At 46.6% G+C, this 20,197-nt stretch overlaps 3 protein-coding genes across 3 annotated transcripts; 1 reads left to right on the top strand and 2 right to left on the bottom strand.

Annotated features, from left to right (window-relative positions):
• Positions 1-3,965: 3,965 nt before the first annotated feature.
• On the top strand, positions 3,966-4,623 carry LOC123147901 (uncharacterized). The gene has a single exon (XM_044567220.1). It carries the CDS (start codon positions 4,031-4,033, stop codon positions 4,556-4,558), a length of 528 nt encoding a protein of 175 aa, XP_044423155.1. The 5' UTR covers positions 3,966-4,030; the 3' UTR covers positions 4,559-4,623.
• Positions 4,624-5,828: 1,205 nt separating this feature from the next.
• On the bottom strand, positions 5,829-10,635 carry LOC123147900 (uncharacterized). Its single transcript, XM_044567219.1, has 2 exons — positions 6,880-10,635; positions 5,829-6,191 (listed from the first exon to the last, which is right to left on the bottom strand). The coding sequence occupies exon 1, from the start codon at positions 10,594-10,596 to the stop codon at positions 6,898-6,900; it is 3,699 nt and encodes a 1,232-aa protein (XP_044423154.1). The 5' UTR covers positions 10,597-10,635; the 3' UTR covers positions 5,829-6,191; positions 6,880-6,897.
• A 1,269-nt stretch (positions 10,636-11,904) lies between these two features.
• LOC123147902 (T-complex protein 1 subunit gamma) lies at positions 11,905-17,643 on the bottom strand. The gene is made up of 14 exons (XM_044567221.1): positions 17,392-17,643; positions 17,032-17,093; positions 16,548-16,620; positions 15,656-15,723; positions 15,451-15,520; positions 15,028-15,096; positions 14,872-14,943; positions 14,679-14,752; positions 14,146-14,423; positions 13,658-14,042; positions 13,445-13,570; positions 13,129-13,233; positions 12,516-12,590; positions 11,905-12,439 (listed from the first exon to the last, which is right to left on the bottom strand). Exons 1-14 carry the CDS (start codon positions 17,420-17,422, stop codon positions 12,251-12,253), a joined length of 1,677 nt encoding a protein of 558 aa, XP_044423156.1. The 5' UTR covers positions 17,423-17,643; the 3' UTR covers positions 11,905-12,250.
• Positions 17,644-20,197: the final 2,554 nt, after the last annotated feature.

Here is a 20,197-nt window from a genome sequence, read left to right on the forward strand (position 1 = left end):
GTTTTGATGTACTGGAGGTAGTTCAGAGTCCCGGATTTGATAACGGACATGACGAGGAGTCTTGAAATGGTCGAGACATAAAGATCGATATATTGAAAGCCTATGTTTGGACATCGGAATGGTTCCGGGTGAAATCGGGAGTATACCGGAGCACCGGGAGGTTACCGGAACCCCTCGAGAGGTATATGGGCCTTATTGGGCCTTAGTGGAAGAGAGGGAAAAGAAGCAAAGGAGGGAGCGCCCCCCCCCCCCAAGCCCAATCCTAATTGGGACCCCCCCCCCTTCCTTCCTTCTTCCTCCCCCTTCCTTCTCTCCTAGAACCAACAAAGGGAAGGGGGAATCCTACTCCCGGTGGGAGTAGGACTCCTTGGGGCGCGGCTAGAGAGACCGGCCCCCTCCTCCACTCCTTTATACACGGGGGGGGGACCCCATGGACACACAAGTTGATCATTGATCTTTAGTCGTGTGCGGTGCCCCCCTCCACCATAATCCACCTCGGTAAAATCGTAGCGGTGCTTAGGCGAAGCCCTGTTCCAGTAGCAACATCATCACCATCATCATGTCGTCGTGCTGACGAAGCTCTCCCTCTAAGCTCTACTAGATCATGAGTTCACGGGACGTCACCGAGCCGAACATGTGCAGATCGCGGAGGTGACGTATCTTCGGTACTAGATAGGTCGGTCGTGAAGACGTGCGACTACATCAACCGCGTTGTCATAACGCTTCCGCTTACGCTCTACGAGGGTACGTAGACGATACTCTCCCTCCCGTTGTTATGCATCACCATGATCTTGCGTGTGCGTAGGAAATTTTTTGAAATTACTGCGTTCCCAACAAAAATCACATATTCGGAGAACAAAATCAGGGAGAAAGAATTATCACGATCCACGAGACGGAGCCGCCATCACCTCCTGTTCTTCATCGAGAGGCCAGATCTGGAGTCCGTTTGAGGCTCCGGAGAGGGGGGTCTTCATTCTTTGTCATCACCAGCCCTTCTCCATCGCCAATTCCATGATGCTTCCCAACGGGTGAGTAATTCCTTCGTAGGCTCGCTGGTCGGTGAGGAGTTGGATGATATTCATCATGTAATCGAGTTAGTTTTATTATGGCCTGATCCCTAGTATCCACTGTGTTCTAAGATTGATGTTGCTATGGCTTTGTCATGCTTAATGCTTGTCACTTTGGCCCGGGTGCCATGATTTCAGATCTGAACCATTTATGTTATCATCATTATATCCATGCTCTAGATTCGATCTTGCAAGTTATAGTCACCTACTACGTGTTATGATCCGGCAACCCCGGAGTGACAATAGTCGGGACCACTCCCGGTGATGACCGTAGTTTGAGGAGTTCATGTATTCATTGTGTGTTAATGCTTTGCTTTGGTTCTCTATTAAAAGGAGGCCTTAATATCCCTTAGTCTTTAAATGGACCCCGCTGCCACGGGAGGGTAGGACAAAAGATGTCATGCAAGTTCTTTCCATAAGCACGTATGACTATTTACGGAATACATGTCTACATTATATTGATGAACTAGAGCTACTGTCGTATCGCCCTAGGTTATAATTGTCTCATGATGAATATCATCCAACAAGTCATCGATCCAATGCCTACGAATTTATCTTATATTGTTCTTGCTAAGTTATTACTGCTATCGTTACTATTACACTTGCTACAAAACTACTGCTATCACTATTACCGTTACTGTTGTTGCTACCATTACTATCAAAACTGTCATATTACTGTGCTACTGATCACTTTGCTGCAGATAATTAATCTCCAGGTGTGGTTGAATTTACAACTCAGCTGCTAATACCTTCAAATATTCTTTGGCTCCCCTTGTGTCGAATATATAAATTTGGGTTGAATACTCTACCCTCGAAAGCTGTTGCGATCCCCTATACTTGTGGCTTATCATTAGCCCAGAGCGAGTGCGGCCTCTCGTTGGCATCGGCATTGAAGCGACATGCCGGCCGCGCCACGTCCCCGATGTCCACGCCTATTCAATGCCGGAGAGACATTTACCATACGGAACGAGATGGGTATCTGCCATGCCCGTTCAATGCCCCTCTGACTGTTTCCTACCATTAAGTAGGCTCGCAGGCCGAGGAACCAATTCCGACACCGCGCATTAACGCACCTGAACCCTTGGCTCATCAAAATCCACTACTAAAAGGCGGACACACCCGGATCAACTCCACACCACAGCACATCCGCTTCACATCCTCCTCCCTTGCACCACATTCACGATGACCGTAAGCTCTAGAGCTATGTGGGAGAACCTGACATTGGAGCAGAAGCACGAGGTGTCGCCCTTGCAGCCGCTTGGCAAACCTGCTACGCCAGGCGGATTGCCACGGCATGCTGGCCAGCTTGCCCGAGATCTTCGATGACGACCTATGATGAAGACAGGCTCCGACGATGGCACTGTGTAGGACCCCGCGCCTGTGCATGTCGGCTGACCATGGAGTAGGTGCCGACGCACTTTAACGCCGCCATGGCGGAGGAGGAGGAGCTTGCGCCGGCTCCTATATCGGCATTCCGACAAGCGGAGGAGTAGCAGTGGTACAATATGTTCCTCCTGGAGCAGCACCGGCTGACGAAGGGCCAAATCTATTATGAGCGCGCAAGCGAGGCAGCCCCGGGGGTGAGTAGGGCATGGGAGGTGGCAGGGCATTATGCCCAAGTGGGTCAGTCCGTCTTCCACATGTTCTACTCTTGCTCGCCCAAGACCGCACCTTCACTTTGCGGGTCTTGAACCCCGCCACCGCTCATGGAGATGGCAAAAGGAGAACGTGGCCGCCAATGCGGAATACAAAGGAAGTGGACCACGGGCGACGCAGTAGGTAGGTTTAGGTCCGACATTTTTTAATGAAAAATGTCTGAATTGTAATGAATGTGCTTCGATTTATATAAAAATCAGCCTGTTTGCATGAATTTCGTTCGGTCTATTAACACCCTATTTGAATTGTATGGGGATAGCACTGGATGGCCCGTTCTCGCATCCATGTCCATGGACGGATGTAGGGAAAATTTAGGGGTCAACATTATTATCCCCGCTAGCCGCCGCCTCCTCCACAAAAAAACTAGGGTTTTTGCCTCCCGCCGGCGCCATCGCAGGTCCGCCTTCTCTCCGGTGGCCCTAGGGCCATGGGGGCGCGGTGGATCTCTGCAAGGGCCGACAAGAGGGCTCCGTCTTTAGTCGTTTCTTTCAGTTTTGCTAGGGTTCGTGTCCTGCTCAGGAAGACGAGACGGCGGCGGATCCCTGAAGATAGAATAAAGGTCTCCCAGCCCAGCCGCCATTCCGACGGTGCGTCTAGCACCGTTGGTGGGCGTGTGGAGGTGTGCTCCGGCGGATCTATCTTTGATTGATTTGCTCGGATCTCGTTGTTATTCGTCTACGTTCGTGTGTCTTTGGATTGGATCTTTCTGATCTACGTTATTCTTCATCTGCGGCGGTTGTTGTTGTTCTGGTGCGCTGGTCCTACAGGGGCTTAGCACGATGACTTACTAACTGTCTACTACAACAAGTTGTGCCCGACTCCGGTGATGGAGGGGCGATGACGGCAACGCGCCTTCGGCTCGCTTCGGTGCTGGTAGTCGTCACTAGGTGATTTACGGATCTGGATGTAATTTCTATTATTTCTGGTATTCGTTATACTGCCATGATTGAAGATGAATAGATGAGAAATTTTCTCGTAAAAAAAAGTTAGTCTCCCCGCAAAGAAAAAAATATCGGACTTCCTCGCCTTGGAAAGTGGTGAGAGGTGCCACAAAATAAAATTCTCTTGGTAAAGCTAGAAAGCAACCTAGGAAAAGCGACGTTTGGAGTGCATCGAGTCTCAAGTCAGTTGCACATGGGGAACAAGTGTGCAGCAATAATACACGCGACATGCACACTACCATTTCCCTCAACTCGACCCCTTCGTGGCCGCGTCCGACGCTGTATATAAAGCCCACGTCCTTCCCGCCATTAGGCACCGCAATGATCAACACCGCATAAAGAAAAACTTCGTGCAGCAGCTCATAAATGGATCGCCAGAGCTTGCGAGTCGGTGGCGCCGGCGACGCGCAGGAGTTCTGCTACGTCGGCAGCCGGCAGCCCGACGTCGCCTGCGGGGCCTTCCTGATGGAGCTGCTGGAGGACACGCCGGCGGCCGCCGACCAGGCGCCAGAGGCCGCCGAGGACCGGCTGAGGCGCGTCATGCGGTCCCTCGAAGCCGAGCTCGGCGTCGCAGCGGCGCCGGCGCCCGCTGCGGCGGAGGACGGCGAGAGCACGGCGGACGGGCCGATGAGGGACTACGACGACGGGGAGCTGGAGGAGATGCTGTCGGAGCTGGGCGGTAGCCTGGGGGCCGAGGCGCCGTCGTTGGCCGCCGTGCTGCCGTTGGAGTACTGGGAGGAGGTGCCGCCGGTGATGGGCAGCGACATGGGCGGCTGGTACGTCGACGGCGAGGGCTTCGTGGCAGGGTACGAGTTCAGGGAACCATCCTACTACACCTATGGTGAGGTCTCCGCCGTTGAGCAGGTGTACAGCCCCCTGTGCCTGTGGGAGTGAGCGTTGAAATATGCGCGTGAAAAAGAGGTTGTGAACTGAAACTTATGAAAGACAAATTGAGCTGTGCACTTGTTCTTACTCCCTCCGTCCGAAAATACTTATCATCAAAATAAAGAAAAGTGGATGTATATAGATATATTTTAGTTTTAGATACATCTCTTTTTATTCATTTTGATGACAAGTATTTTCGGACGAAGAGAATATATATTTTTCTCTTATCTGGCGACTGTTCGCTAAAAGGGGTTACATTTATAAACATTTTGATGGTATTTTTAGTTTTGTCAGGGTGACAGTTTCTTCAGAATTGCGTGACATTTCTGGGGAGAAGTTTCAGAACTGTCATCTGCCTAGAAAATAGCGTGCAGTTCTGAAGAAACAGTCAGCTCCGATACAATAAAACTGCGAGGAAAACGTTCACAAATACCAACCCTTGTAGCGAACGTCCGTCGGTTAGCTTTTCAGTTTGGAAAATAAATACATGTAAAACATGTCAAAGATCAGAATTGTTGTAGGAAATAATATAGACTTATGCCTGTCAGATCCGCTGATAAACAACAGCGGAAGAGGGCAAAACTGTAAGACACGGCTGAGGGCTGCTAATTAAGAATGTAATGGAACTGCGATTTCATAGGCAACAGTTCGATTCCTGCATCTGGAAAATCTAGTGTTTCAAAGAATAAAATCTCGTGTTTCAAAGCATTGCGGTACATAGCGGAACAAGCGATATACTACAAGTGTGTGACTCTCGTGAAGTAGAGGTAAATGGACGAACGGAACGAGTGATCGAATCCACTAGTAGACGGGAAGGGGTAAGCAGGCGGACCTAGAACCAACTTGTACTCAAGTGTTGGGTCAGTAATCAGTTTCAAGAAACATGCTTCATCTTTTAAGAATGTAAATAATGCGAACCGAAGATTATTGCAGCTTAGATCACTGCAGCTGTTGGCACATCAGAGATTTTTCACAACCTGTGCGCTACTACTCTCGTGCCTACCCAAATAACAATGCTTCTAAGTTCAAACTGAGCACAACTAAGAGCATTTCGGGACTACTGTAAGATTTACCAAACAGGTTTGCTGCCACTATAGCAGAGACAATCTGTGTTGGAACATGGGTTGGCAACTGTCAGTTACAGCATGAATCAATAGGTTCAAGCTGTCACAAGAACGAACCTCAATTTCATGTGAGAGAAGCAAGAAATTCATATACCTGCAACATCCAGAAGGAGAAGAGCAAACATTGACATCACTTGCAACCAGAACCAAGGGAATGCCTAATATACTCCGTTAGCTTCCAATATGCAAAATAAGGTATAAATCAACTACCGAGCACGCAAAGTTGGATGCAAATGTAAGACACTATGTGAACTGTTCTACACATATAAGATTAACCTGGCACCACCCAGTATTTTACTCCATGCAGGAAGTCAACCAAAAGGCCATCTAAATAAAGCAAGCACTAGTACTGGTCACTAGAACGCCCTTGGATGACAAAACATTCGATTTACAGCTGGAATTATGCCTTCTTCGCTACAGTCTACAATGCACGACGAGCTAGCCACAGTTGCCGCCAATCCCATGTCTCGCTGTTGACATCAAACATCCAAGAGAGCTCTCCATCTTCACATTAGAACCTGCCATAAAGATCCCAGTTTTCAGTACAGACATATATACCGTAACATGATAATAAACAAGCAAGTACAAAGCATGTTCTGATAACAAGACAAAAACCATAATCAACATGGATATTTGCGATCTGAATGATCCTAGGCTAACTATCATACATGAAACTGGAGCCCCACAAGGCCACTTGATAAATCCTGCCTTCTTAGTTGTGTGTGTGTGTGTGTGTGTGTGTGTTATATATGTTAACCTGAAATGTTACTCCGTATTATGTTTCTACAAATCAATAGAGCACAATCTGCTCAACCAAGCTAGAAAAAACCTGATGATTCCAAGTTGTGTGCAAGAATAATGGCAAGTACCACCAAAGAAAATAAGGTGAGTTAAGTGGATTATTTCATTATTGATCCTACTAGTTTCGCTAACTATTCTAGTAGTTTGTTAATTAAGTGATGCCATGTTATCTACAAGAAAAAAAGCTTCACAACAGTAGCTTAGCATCCTACTGGCCCAAAGATAACCCAACCATACAGAAAGTTTGAATACATAAACTAAACAAGAATTGCCCAACCATATAGAAAACAGGACAGTCTACTAACCACCATTTCGATTCCTACATAATACAAGAAACTAGTTTATCTCCTAACCACTCAATTTAATCACAGTACACGGACTTAAGAAAGTAGGTAATCCATGTACCTCTAACTATCAGAGAACTCATTCTTCCCTAGCAAGGGCTGCAAGCTTTGCTTTTCTTTTTTCCTTGAGAAGATCAAGCTCCCGAGCCAGCCCTTCAGTTTTGCGCCACAAAAGGTTGATGCGATCTTCCCAATCATCAGGCTTTGAAAGCCATTCAAGCTTGAAATTTCCAATCATCTCATTTGCTGCAGCAATTTTCTGCTGCTCTTCCTCACACCGTTTCCTCTCCAACTCCCTCTCCAACTCCCTGACGCTAAGGACAAGACCGCCGCCATTAGGAACATCACGATAATGGAACTCGTTAGAAGGGAACTTCTTCCTGTACTCATTGAAAGAAGCATAACTCTGTTTCAAAGCCCTCTTATACCCACTGACCAACTGACCCATCACATTCAGATCATGCTCAAAGCACCTAAGCTTTGCTTGCAACTTATTCTCTTGCTCAAACCTGGCAGAGTTTAGTGAGTGGATAATTGCTTCCTTCTCCTGCAGCAAGTTAGCCATAAATTGCTTCTGTGACAGCGCCTCTTGAATCTCTCTCTCTTTCTGTTCGTATAACATGCTGGCATTGACCAATAAGTTCTGTATGGGTTCTGAATAATTTGCATTGAAGAATGCTGATCCAGGTGGTACACTACTGCTGGAGTTCCGCATCCGCTTATGTTGATTGCCCTGCAGAAACTGCTGTTGTGTTTGCATCTGGTCATTGTACCCATCATCAATATCCTCAACGTGCCTCTTCCCATTATTATTGCCAAAGAAAAATGAATTGCCAGTCCCCAGGTCCACTCCATTCTTATGTGCATCAGCCCCCATAGCCAAGAAATTTCCAGAGGACAGGTCATGTGCATTCTCCGTGCCATTGTATGTCGCAGGATCTGAGTTCATAGCCTGGAGGAGGTTTGACTCCATCCCATGCAAGGAACCCATTTTGAATCCATCATCAAAGCTCACACCATCCCTCATCCCAACATTCCCTTTATTCAAATTCTCAAACTCCACCCCTGGAAAATCACATTGCTGTAAACAATGCGTCGTCCCCTCGCCCCCCTTGTCATCCCCAATACCCCAGTTCATCTCCACTCCACCACTACACCCCTCAAATGCATCATGCTCTGACTCCTCCGCCTCCTCATTATCAGTATCCAGATTTTGGACAGATACATTATCTTCGACATCCATACTGTCATCGTCATCATTGGCAGAGCTCCACCCTGCCTCATCCTTCTCTTCCTCTTCTGCCTCCTCATCCTCCTCTGGCCCTACTAGCACTTTCTCCTGTGTCAACAGTTCCACCTCCGGCGATGGGCATGCATCCTTCTCTGCTGCACCCACAATTGTGTCTTCATCTTCCTCCCATGCAAAGTCTGCCAAAACCTCACCATTCACAGCATTCGTTTCATGTGTAGGAGCTACAGCTTCCTCCAGCACCATGGCATCCCCTGCCTTTGATTGCTCCAAGCTCATGCCCTTTACATCCCCATCCGCCACCTTTGATGTCTCCAATCTCTCCACATCCCCCAACTGCAATTCATCATCCTCATCAGCCACATTTGGTGGCTCCAGTGTATTGCTGCTTGCACTAGCATCCACACCCCCGAACAGCAATTTGCCGTCCTCATCCGCCACATTGGGTGTCTCCAGTTTGTTGCTGCTTGCATTAGCATCCATGTCCACCTTTACATCCTCATACACCAACTTTGATGTATCTGGTGACTTGTTCCTTGCATTAGCATCTGCATCCCCTAACTCCAATTCGACATCCAAACTCATGACCTTTGCATCCTCATTAACCACCTTAAATGTATCCGGCGAATTATTGCTTGCATTAGGATCAATAGCCTGCGACTCCAATTCGACATCCAAGGCCTTTGCATCCTCATCCATAACCTTCGATGAATCCAGTGACTTGCTCCCTGCATTAGCATCTGCATCCCCTGACTCCATCTCAACATCCAATCCCTTTGCATCCTCATCCATCACCCTTGATGTATCCAGTGACTTGCTCCCTGCATTAGCATCCACATCGCCTGACTCCATCTCGACATCCAAGCCCTTAGCATCCTCATCCATCACCTTAGATGTACCCGGTGACTTGCTCCCTGCATTAGCATCAGCATCCCCTGACTCCATCTCAACATCCGAGCCCATGCCCTTTGCATCCCCATCAGCCACCACTGATGTATCCTGTGACTTGCTCATTGCATTAGCATCCACATCCGCCAATTCATCCATGCTCTTGCTCCCTGCATCCCCAGAATCTGACTTCTTTAAGTCATTGTTCCTCAAATCCGAACCTTCTGTCTCTGGTTCCTCCAAGATGTTGCTCCTCGCATTCCCAGACTCATTCAAGTCATTGCTCCTGAAATCCACAGCTGCTGTCTCAGATTCCTCCAATATCTTGGTCACATCCCCAGACTCATTCAAATCATTGCTCCTCAAATCCACACCTGCTGTCTCTGATTCCTCCAAGATGTTGCGCCTCACATCCCCAGACTCCAACTCCTTCAAGTCATTACCACTAGCATCAGCATCTGCGGGCCCCGATTCATCCAAGCTATTGCTGGTCAGACTCACACCCTCTAACTCAGATTCCTTCAGGCCCTTGCTGCTCGCATCCGCATCTGCATCTCTAGGCTCCACCTCCTGCAAGCCCTTGTTCCTGGCATCTGCGTCTCCATCCCGCTCGTCCTTAACTAAATCAGAAGACACCATCTGAACAAGCTTCCCCGCCTCCTCTTTCTGCGGCAGCTCAAACAGCAGCGGCTTCTGCACCCGGATGAGCCGCTGAAGATACGCGCCGTATTGGCACACCCCATCACCCCTCTCGGGCAGCTCGTGAATCTCCTTCTCCATGATACCCCAGATGATGCCGCCCCAGTTAACCTTATGCGGTGACCCGTCCTTCACAGTCTGTTCCGCCCCGGCCACCTCCTGCGACAGTGCGCAATCCGTGAACCAGGGATGGATGCAGACGCGCATGAACTCCTGGGCGGCGGAGACCAAGGCCGCGGTTTTGATCCCTCGGGGCGGGGCGGGCGGCCCGACTGGCTTTTTGGGGAGGGAGAAGGCGATGGCCAATTCGGAGCGGTTGAGGCCGACGCGGGTGTCCCAGACGAAGCTGCGCTGATTAATCCGGTCGTAATAGGCGATGAGCTGCGCGACGAGGTCGGGGCGCGGGGGCTCAGATCCGGGGTCAAACCGCGCGAAGTCGAGGAGGCCGAGGGCGCGGAGGGCGGCCTCGTGGTTGGAGATGGAGGGCGGCGGGGGGTCCAGCGGGCGGAGGCGGAGGTCGACAGGGATGCGCGCGAGGCGCTCCTCCGCGGCGGCGCGGAGCTTGTCGGTGAAGGGCTTCTTGAGCTTGCCGGCGGTGGCGGATCTCCGGGGCGGGCCGTCCAGATCGGACCCGGCGGCGGCGGCGGGGGTGGCCGCCTCCGGGGCCTGGTGCGGGGCCGGATCGGCGGAGACGGTCTTGGCGGCGGCGGCGGGGGTGGCCGCCTCCGGGGCCGGATCGGCAGAGACGGGCTTGGCGGCGGGGGAGGCCGACTCCGGGGCCGGATCGACGGAGACGGGCTTGGCGGCGGCGGGGGAGGCTTCCAGCGGCGGCGGGGACGGGGTTGGATCGGCGGAATCGGCCATGGCCGCGGTGGAATTGACCCTTCCGGAGCGGCGCAGGGGTTTCTTCGCCGACGGTTGGGGTTTGCGTCTGGGAGGCATATCGACTTGGGGGGTGGGGGTGGGGGATGGGGAGAGAAGCAAGGGTTGGACGGGTCTTCTTCTTCTCGGAAAAAAAATGCCTTTGCTCCCACCCAGGTCTCGACGTCCTCCAGGTCTACATCGCCATATATATCGGATATCCGGCGCAGATATGACGTCAAAACCGCCAATCTGCCCAATGGAGCGCCACCAAATTCAAACAGATATACTGCTGGGTTTCTTTCCTTTTCTTTTTCTTTGGCCTAGAAAAAAACCCTTTTTTTCCTAGAAAAACCTAGTGATTCTTTAAAAAAAAGACTTCAATATTTCGAGTTGTGCCTCGGAGGCTTAATATATTTCACACTTTTTTGTGGGAAACGATATATTTCGCACTTTGACTTGAAATGCTTCTTATATGTGCGTTTGCCTTTATAAATAAAGATTGGTAGTATTTGTTTTGACTTTCAAGCTATCTTTATGTTAACGGTCCCACTGCATCGAAGGTATGCATCTCACGAAAAACAATGGATTCGTCACAATTAGTAAAGTAATGAGTTTTCTATACAAAATGCAAAAAGATAAGCATCTCGCGGCAAACACAAACACAGCTTATTCACCATACCCCACTCGGCGGCGCACGGATTTCACGCAAAATCTATTACCATCTTATCGTTTCTCTCCTAGGTAAATCATCTATCCCCTTTTTCACACTTCTTCTCCTAGACAGCTAGGAGGAAGTGAGCCACAGTATACTTTTCTTTGCCACATCCTATATTGCCTTATTTTGTGTTGTGATGATATGCAAGGGGCTTAATATACTCCGGAATTAGAACTTGATAATGTAGGTTAAACGGTTTTCAAGCCAGATAAGCAAAATGAACTATTTCTATATCTATATTTGTAAAGGTTCATTTTTGTCAGGGTTCATCCATTGGGGGCCGCATTTCGGTGTGTTTACCAAAAGATAGTATTATGTTTCTCCATTCTCTATGTTGTCAAAATCGGACAAACATTATGTCAAAACTACAAATTGCCAAATCAAATAAATACTATATATACGGCAAGATATGAACTTTGACACGATCTTTATATCTGTTTCACAATTCGGCTTGATATGTATTTTTATGGCCAGAAAGATGGAATTGTTTTGATTTTTGTTAAACATTTTTAAGATTTTTGTGCAGAGGTTTTTTTAGTGCATGGTAGAACTTTGAGTTGAATAGAATAATAAAGCGGGAGGGGGGAAGAATGGAGAAATTCAGGTAGTGCCACATCAGCATCGACAAACCGGCATCGTCTTTCTATAATAATAAAACAAAACTGACGGCGTCAGAAAGCTAGTTTTGCTGTTAAATTCAGGTTCTGATATCCGTTCAGTACAAAGTCCAAAAACAAAAACGGACAGCAACCATCCATGCAACAGTCAGATTCCAAAACGCTGATACAGATACACAACTGAAACCCGCACACTCCTCATCATAAGAACATATGAAAAAGCTACAATCCAAACTAATACTAGACGACCCTGGAGGCCTGGCCACCATCAAACATTCAAGAAATGCAACCAGGCGACGCCATTCACGTGTTAATAAAACATTCTGCTCCGCGGGCGCACTTTTCTAGCTTCGGTAGATAACATCGCCGGTGCAGGCTCACTCCAGCAGCACAAGTAGTTCTACTCCGGGATCATCTGTTCAGTGTCCGCATCTTCACCCGTTTCAATCTGGGGTTGCTTGGGAGCACCAGAGCCAGGAGCCTGCTTCTTCTTGATTCCACTGACAATGTCGTCAATCCTTAGAAGCATGCAAGCAGACTCGATTGCTGTCTTGAACGTCTGTGCCTTCACGCTGTAAGAATCCCAGATCTACAGCAACAACAAAAAAGTGTGGTGCTTAGACGTGCAAGCACACAACACAAGTGATGCAGAGTGAAAATACTACCTTCCGCTCTTTCATGTCAACAATATCACCAGTCCTTCCATCAACACCAACCCAAGGATTTTCACCATTCGCATGCTGGAGCAAAATAATGGAATTTAAGCAACATGCAGTAGCGAAAATACAAGTATCATAAATTTTGTAATATTTTAAAACTGAAAAAGAAAGAATTATACAGATAAAGTACTCCCCGGTTTGGGGGTTGAGAAATGATGCTTAATCTTAAATTTACTGTGAGCACAAATTCACAGAAAGTTATGTGCAGTAGTGTGTTCAGGAATGCAGTTAGCTATGTGTATTGTTGTACATAATCATCCATAATAGCTCAAAAAATATGCTTTTAGTACTGTATCAAAGCCATTGCAGTGCCAAACCAAAGCCTTTCCTCCTTGCAACTGGCTCAATTTATAAAAGGTGGTTTATCCAAAAGTCTAAAACCTAAAGCTAAGCAATTTCCGCATCTTATGTCCAACACTCAACCGGCAACACTTCTAGCTATATAAGAAAAACATGTTAAACAGGACCTAACGATCTGTATCTAAAATACTGACTCACTATAATCCTCAACTTTTTTGACAAGGTCACTAGAGAGATAAAATACAAGAAGAGTTATTACCTTTCCCTGGAGTTGTGTCATCGTCCTAATAACATTCAAACCACAATTTTGAAGCAAAGTTCTTGGGATTGCTTCGAATGCTAAAGCAGCAGCTTCATAAGGCCACTGATAAAAACAAACAGAAAGTAATCAGATACTCAAATCATAAGATAATAACAGCAGAAAGCTATTATATGTGCAATGCCCCAAACACACAAAAAAACACATTTTATTCGGTATAATGCGGTAGTGTGGACTTGTGAGAGTGTACTAATAGGCCTCCGCCTAAATGACTTCATTGCTCAAAAACGCTAGCATTAATACTTCTGAAGCATACCTTTTCAACACCTTCAACTGAAGAACTCTTTTGCTTTAGTGTTGCCGATACAGTCAATTCAGAAGCACCACCTCCAGGTAGAAGTTTCGGGTTTTTCAAAATGTTCCTTGCAACAGACATGGCATCCTGTGAATGCAAAACGAAGGGAAAGGTTGAGGGCAGGTCTTACTATGAAATAAAATATTAAATAGGACAAAACGAGCAGAAGAATACCTGAAGGTTCCTCTCCACCTCGTTCAAGATGTCCTTGCTTGCTCCCCTCAATAGAACAGTGCATGCTTTAGGATCTTTGCATTCAATAATGAAGGAAAAGAATTCATCACCGATCTTCTTAACCTCAAAGAGACCAGCTCGTGTCCCCACATCTGATTCTTGAAGCTCCTCTGGCCTGTTAACTATAACTGCACCACAGGCTTTAGCAATCCTGTTGTTATCTGTCTTCCTAAGTCTACGGATTGCACTAACACCAGCTTTGCTTAAATAATGCATAGCCATGTCACTGAGTCCTTTCTCTGTGATAACCAGGTCAGGCTTGAATTTCAAAATTTGCACACAGAGGTTCTTGATGTATTCTTCCTCCATATCTAGCAGAACCTTCCTGTAATAGCATATTTACCAAATTATTATACACTCCTGACAAATAGCAACTCAATAGGATCAATACATATGGGCAGGAGAATTTGAATCTAGACATCACTTACCAATCTTCTTCACTCATCAACTCGGCATTTGTCTGATTTTCCCCCTTTTTGTACTCAACAGGGCAATCCAAAAGGATGATGCGTGGATTTACTATCTTCCTTTTCATTTTTCCAGGAGCCACAACATCTTTATTGAACATGACCCCTTTAAGAACCTTTGAGTCCTCCAACTGGCCGCCAGGAATCTTCTCTACTTTGATATATTTCTTGATATCAACTTCACGCATTCCTTGACCCAGGTCTACACCTGCTGTTGTAGTAGCATCTATGGCAAGGTCCTAAGAACAGCAAGAGAAGATATCAAATGATCCATAATTTAACCCATGAAGTGAATCTACTCCCTCCATTTCTAAATATAAGTCTTTTTAGAGATTTCAATGCGGAATAGATACAGATGTATATAGACGGATTTTAGAGTGAGATTTATCCATTTTGCTCCATATGTAGTCCATATTGAAATCACTAAAAGGACTTGTATTTAGGAACAGCGGGAGTAGTTGGTAGCCAACTTGGCATAAAAGAGTGATACTTACAGCAATTAGGTCGCCAAACTGGCCAGTGAATTTTGTACCAATGGAGCTCTTCACCAACCCTAGCATTGCCTCGCCTACATCATGGTACATCTCAATTGAATAAGATTACAAAATAGAACATGATCTATGTAGGAGGACCAAAATTTTCAGAAGAACAGTGACAATGTTTGCAACATGCTGGATGCAGACTTACGGTCATTAACATCAACAGGCATTGCAATTTTGTCAAGGACAGCTATGGCATCCTCAAGAGCTCTGCTGTATGCTGAAACCAAGAAACAATAAAAGGTTCAAAACAGATACATAACTCACCAAATGAAGAGAAAAAAAGTTGGTATCAAGTAACTACCTCGGCAAATGACAGTGGGATGGTAGTTCTTTTCAATAAATGTTTCTGCAACATGGAGCATCTCACCAGCTAAAAAGACGAAAAGTTAGTACAAAAGAATAAAGTCTCAAACCAAATAAGCTTCCTGTCCATTGAAAACTGATTTTTAGTCATTCTTGCTGGCTTAAACTTTGAAGAGCAACAATTTTAGTGTACTTAGCTACAAAGAAATAATGACAGACCAGAAACAGAATTGACAATTACAGGGGAACAATGTTAGTGTACTTAGCTACAAAGAAGCTCAAAGTAGCCATATGCTTAGTTTGACCACAAAGAGAATTGACAGTTAAAGTTGATTGACTTCAGATGGCATGCTTATGTAAATTATAGAACATGGACATAATGATCTTGATATTTATGAATGCATCAAAGGAAACATCATACCTAGAACAATTACAGATGTTGTCCCATCTCCCACTTCTTCATCCTGTGTGCGGCTTAGCTCAATCATAGACTGCACAGATTGAAAAGGGGGAGTTAGATTGAACATGGTATCATCCACTTCATGACAAACATTACAGGCTGACAGCTAATTCTAACCGCATAAGCCGCAAGCAAGAGAAAGAGATAAAACAAACATTCCACATACCTTAGCAGCAGGATGTGCAATGTCTAGCTCCCGTAATATAGCATTGCCGTCATTAGTGACCACGATACCTGCAAAATAAGAAATAAGTAAGATACAATAACCTTGTAAAAACAAATTATGTAATGCAAACATGAATGTAAAATGAACTCGAGTGACATAAACAGACTATGAATTATATCAAATAACAATTCTCAGTATAAAGCAAAAAGCAATTACTCGCAGTAATTTCAGATGTAAAGTTATAAGAAACAGAAGTACAAGACGCAAACATTTTGACACAAATAAGCCAAAAGTCCACACAAAAAGCCTAGTGGAGAGCAAAAGCTTGATCTGGTTATCCATCAGCACAAGCAGTCCATAAGGATCTACCCTCGACACATTTGTCTATGGGCATGTGTAAAGCAACCCCTCCGCACATATTCTGTGAAACATCATCCCATTTTGCATCAACTGCCATGGTTTCATAAACTAGATGGAGCATCATACTGTCCCAAGTGCTTTAATGATAGTTGTGCAATTAAGGAAAATAAAAATACAATAAGTTAAAGCTGCTGGTGTATTTAATCAACAAAGCAAATTAACATGGTCATACTTTTGAAACATTAAACAACGTAGCCTGCTAAACAAGTGGAATGGTGCAACCATGATCCAACATGAAAAAGAATGAACTATTGCCAACATAGTTCTTCAATAGATACGCTTGATATCATAGTGTACTTTTAATAACAAGTACTACCTCTGTACCAAAATATAAGATGTTTTTGTAGGCTAGTTTAGCCTACAAAAACGTCTTATATTTTGATACGGAGGGAGTATCACGGATGGACGACAAAAGTTTAACATCGGCTGGCATATCGTAGTGTATAGAATATGTTAAGAGTATGTTAAGTACCTCCACTGGCATCCAGAAGCATCTTCAACATGGACCTAGGACCCAACGTTGTGCGAATGATGTCTGACACAGCCTGCACATAAAACCATTAGATTTACCCAAGTACACGTAAATGAATCAACTAGTCCTCGCAAAGACAGAAACTTAAAACTTGTTGATAGTGGGGCTAAAACAATGGCAAACCAAAACCGGCCTGCCAGACAACCAGATCATCAATTGCAGGTTTCCCACATTCACACCCTCAGATAATAAAGCTAATAAGACAACTGACCTATGTGATGCCCGGGGCAAGGATATAACATATTACTCTGAGATCTTGGCTAGGACCACTTGTTCAGATCTATTGTGATCTCAACAGCAAAACACGCAACCTAAAGTGAGCTGATTGGCCACGACCTAGCGAGTACTGCCTGAGAGGCATCAACGACGACAACACCACCCAACTGACGTAGTGAAACAAAGCTCAAGATTCAAGAGCACAAACCTTCGCGGCCTGGATGTTGCCATGCTGAACCTTGGCGCCGGATTCCCTCTTCAACGAGTCCTCTGATCAAATCGAAACAAAAACGCGCAACATTAGAAAAAAAACGCGCATAAACAGAAACGGCATAGATCAGATCAGAGCAAAGAAAGAATATAGCTGAACAAGCAAAGGCAAATCGTGGATTCGTGTCGTGTGATCAAGTAAACTTCGACACCAGGAGTTCAAGGCGCTGCCTATCTGAAAACCTAGACGCGAGAAGACACAGATGCTATCGGAAAAATACGGGGGAAGGGGAGGCGCGGAAACCCTAGGAGGCGGGGAGGAGTGGGGCGGGAGAGGCGAGGGGCGAGGGGCGCTTACTCAGCACGAGGACGGGGGCGTGCAATGCCATGGCGATCTGGCGAGAGACAAGACCACGGGGAGGCGGCGGCGAGGTGGGAGGAGGGAGAGGAGAATGGAAGGCGGATGCTGCTGCGCCGCGCGATCTTTCGAGCTTGAGGGTTTGCTCGGTTTGGGCTTTCAAGTGAAACCCTCGTCGCGACCAGCGTGCGCCTGAGCGTGCGTGACCTAGGGAACTGCCGGTGGGGCCAGTGAGTGGGCTACAAACATATCGTGTTTTCTCGAAGGTAAGGCCTCTTTGGTTCTTGAGGATGGGATTCTTATAGAATTTTTTTTCTTTAGAGCCCTTTGGTTTATAGGAATGGATTCCTATTCCTACATAGGATTGATTACTATCCTCCACATTTCATAGAAAAATAAAAAAAGCCTAGATTCAATGGAAAAATTCCTTTGGTGTCAACCAAATGACATCTTGTTTCCTATTGCTACTCATAGGATTTGAGATATATGTCATCTCATTTCCTACAAGATTCATATTCCTATGATAATCCTATCCTATGAACCAAAAGAGGCCAAACGTTTTACGCCAGCGCGCCGGACGAAACGTTCAGCCGGTCGCAGGCGCAGCGTTAGATGCCCATCAGATCGTAACCCACGTCTCCTATCCTTTCCATCTCTTTCTCTTTTTTTCCCCAACGATAGAAATCCCTTCATAAGATTCAGCAGCTGGGAGGAGTGCACAGTTGCGCCCGCTCATCGCCATGGGCTGCCTGCAGCTGGGTGCGTCGCTCTCCATGGCCGACGCAGCCGGATGTGCTAGCTTCCATGGCCGGGTTGCAAGGTAATCGAGCGCGTCGACAGCGAGTTTTCGCTACAACCATGGATTGGTTTGCTGGAACCGGCCCATATTTTTGCTACCACCCACCTCTACCCGAAATCTGCTTCCACGGTGTTTTTGCTGGAACCGGCGATCGATTTTGCTATAATCGTTCTGTTTTTCTGTTACTACCGGTGTGTTGATTTTTTGCTACATCCCATCTTCATGACATACGAGACCGGCGACCGTGTTTTTTTATGCAACTTTTGTCACTTTTTGTTACCACAGGCATTGACGATTGCTACATTCATTTTTTTCACGAGATGCTACATCTCATGTATTTTTCCGGTCGAGTTTATTGCTACAACCATGTTTGATTTTGGTGGAGCTGGGGACAATTTTTTTGCTACATTCATGTTTTGATTTTGCTGAAACCGCACCCAATTTTTGCTACATCCACCCGCGGCGGTGTTGGTCGACGACGGCGATGGCTATCTTTTGTTGCAACCGTCTCAGAGTTTTGCTACTACCGGAGATGTCATTTGCAACTACCATAGTTTTTTCTGTACCAGCGATTTTTTGCTACAACCATAGTTTCAATTTGCTGGAACCAGGTTTTCAAAATGATTCAACAGGGTGCGGCGACACAGATATGTTTTCGTGACAACTTTTTTTTGTTGCAAGTGTCGGCGGCGAGCATGACGCAGAGCTGCAACCGGCGACTGGCATTGCCGGAGCCGCGAACCATCACCAGCGAGGGAAGCTGCATCCCACGGGGCAGAGTTTTTGCTGCATGCATGGATCCCGGCGAGAAACATGAGAGAAGACGGCGGCGACCGGCGGCAAGCACGGCGACCGATTGCGCATCCAGCAGCGCAAGGGCGGCAAAGAGAGGAGATCCAGGTGAGTGGGTGACGGTCGGCGGCTGGGTGGACGTCCAGGCGATGGGGCTTTGTGGAGAGGAAGAGGAAAAGGGGAAGTCAACGCTGGGATTGAACGACTCGCAATCGCGGGATCGGGCGGCTGGGGCTAGTCCGGCCCAACCGTTCGGCCGGACTGCAGGCGCCTATCACTGCCCTTTCTCGAAGGCCAAGGGGTTTTCTTTTCCATTTTAAATATTTTTAGCAGAGGTTCTGTCTAAATTGATAGCCCCCTTATCGTATTTCTCTGCAATTTTGTGAAGCCACATCATCGTGACCCTTTGATAGAACCGCAGCTTTTTTTGTTAGATCCTCTTCCCCCGACCTGACTCACTTGGTCAGCTATGTTAAGGCAGTTGCCCAAAAAAAGATTCTACATGTGATTTTTATCCTCCAGCAATATGTGATTTCAACCTTGGTTATTCCTCATACATCAGCCCATCCAGATATATTCTTGTCTAATAAGTTATATGTGTCATTTTTATATTGTCCTTACAGGCATTTGAAGCTAATTTGGTTGGCGTCCAGGGTTGCATGCCTGGCAAAAAGTGATGCCTGGCGTGACTCAAAAATCCAGATGATATTTGCATGTTCATGTAGCTCACAAGAAGAAGCATTTGGTTGGAGTCTTGGCTTGGAGAATTATTAGGCCAAGAAAACCACGTCGTAAGCTTATTTGGGAGAATATTTTTTTTCTGTAACTACAGTACAGGCGGCTTTTTGCCGTTGCCAAGCCTCTAGTTTCTTGTGCTTGGGCCAGACTAATTGCATCCCTGGATGTGCACCCAAGCTAACCATTGCTTGTGTTGGCTACGCTAGGTGCATCGGTTGTAATATAAAATATTTCCTACGCACAGATCAACCAGGAACATGCTACGGGAGATGGATCATTGATTGTTATCACTAGAGGCGCAATGTCGTGCAACGAAAATAGAGTTGGGGCAACGCTTCCGTGGGTTCGTCTCCTCCTCGTCTGATCTCGCTCGAACAGTCGGTCGTCGGAACCCACGTACAGGTTCACCGGAGCGGCACAAGTGCACCACCTTTAACGATATCCGTGCATGCAGGAGGAACCCCGTGCGGCGGACTG

The sequence above is a fragment of the Triticum aestivum genome, chromosome 7A, assembly GCF_018294505.1.
Source record: "Triticum aestivum cultivar Chinese Spring chromosome 7A, IWGSC CS RefSeq v2.1, whole genome shotgun sequence".
In the NCBI taxonomy this organism is placed as follows: domain Eukaryota; kingdom Viridiplantae; phylum Streptophyta; class Magnoliopsida; order Poales; family Poaceae; genus Triticum; species Triticum aestivum.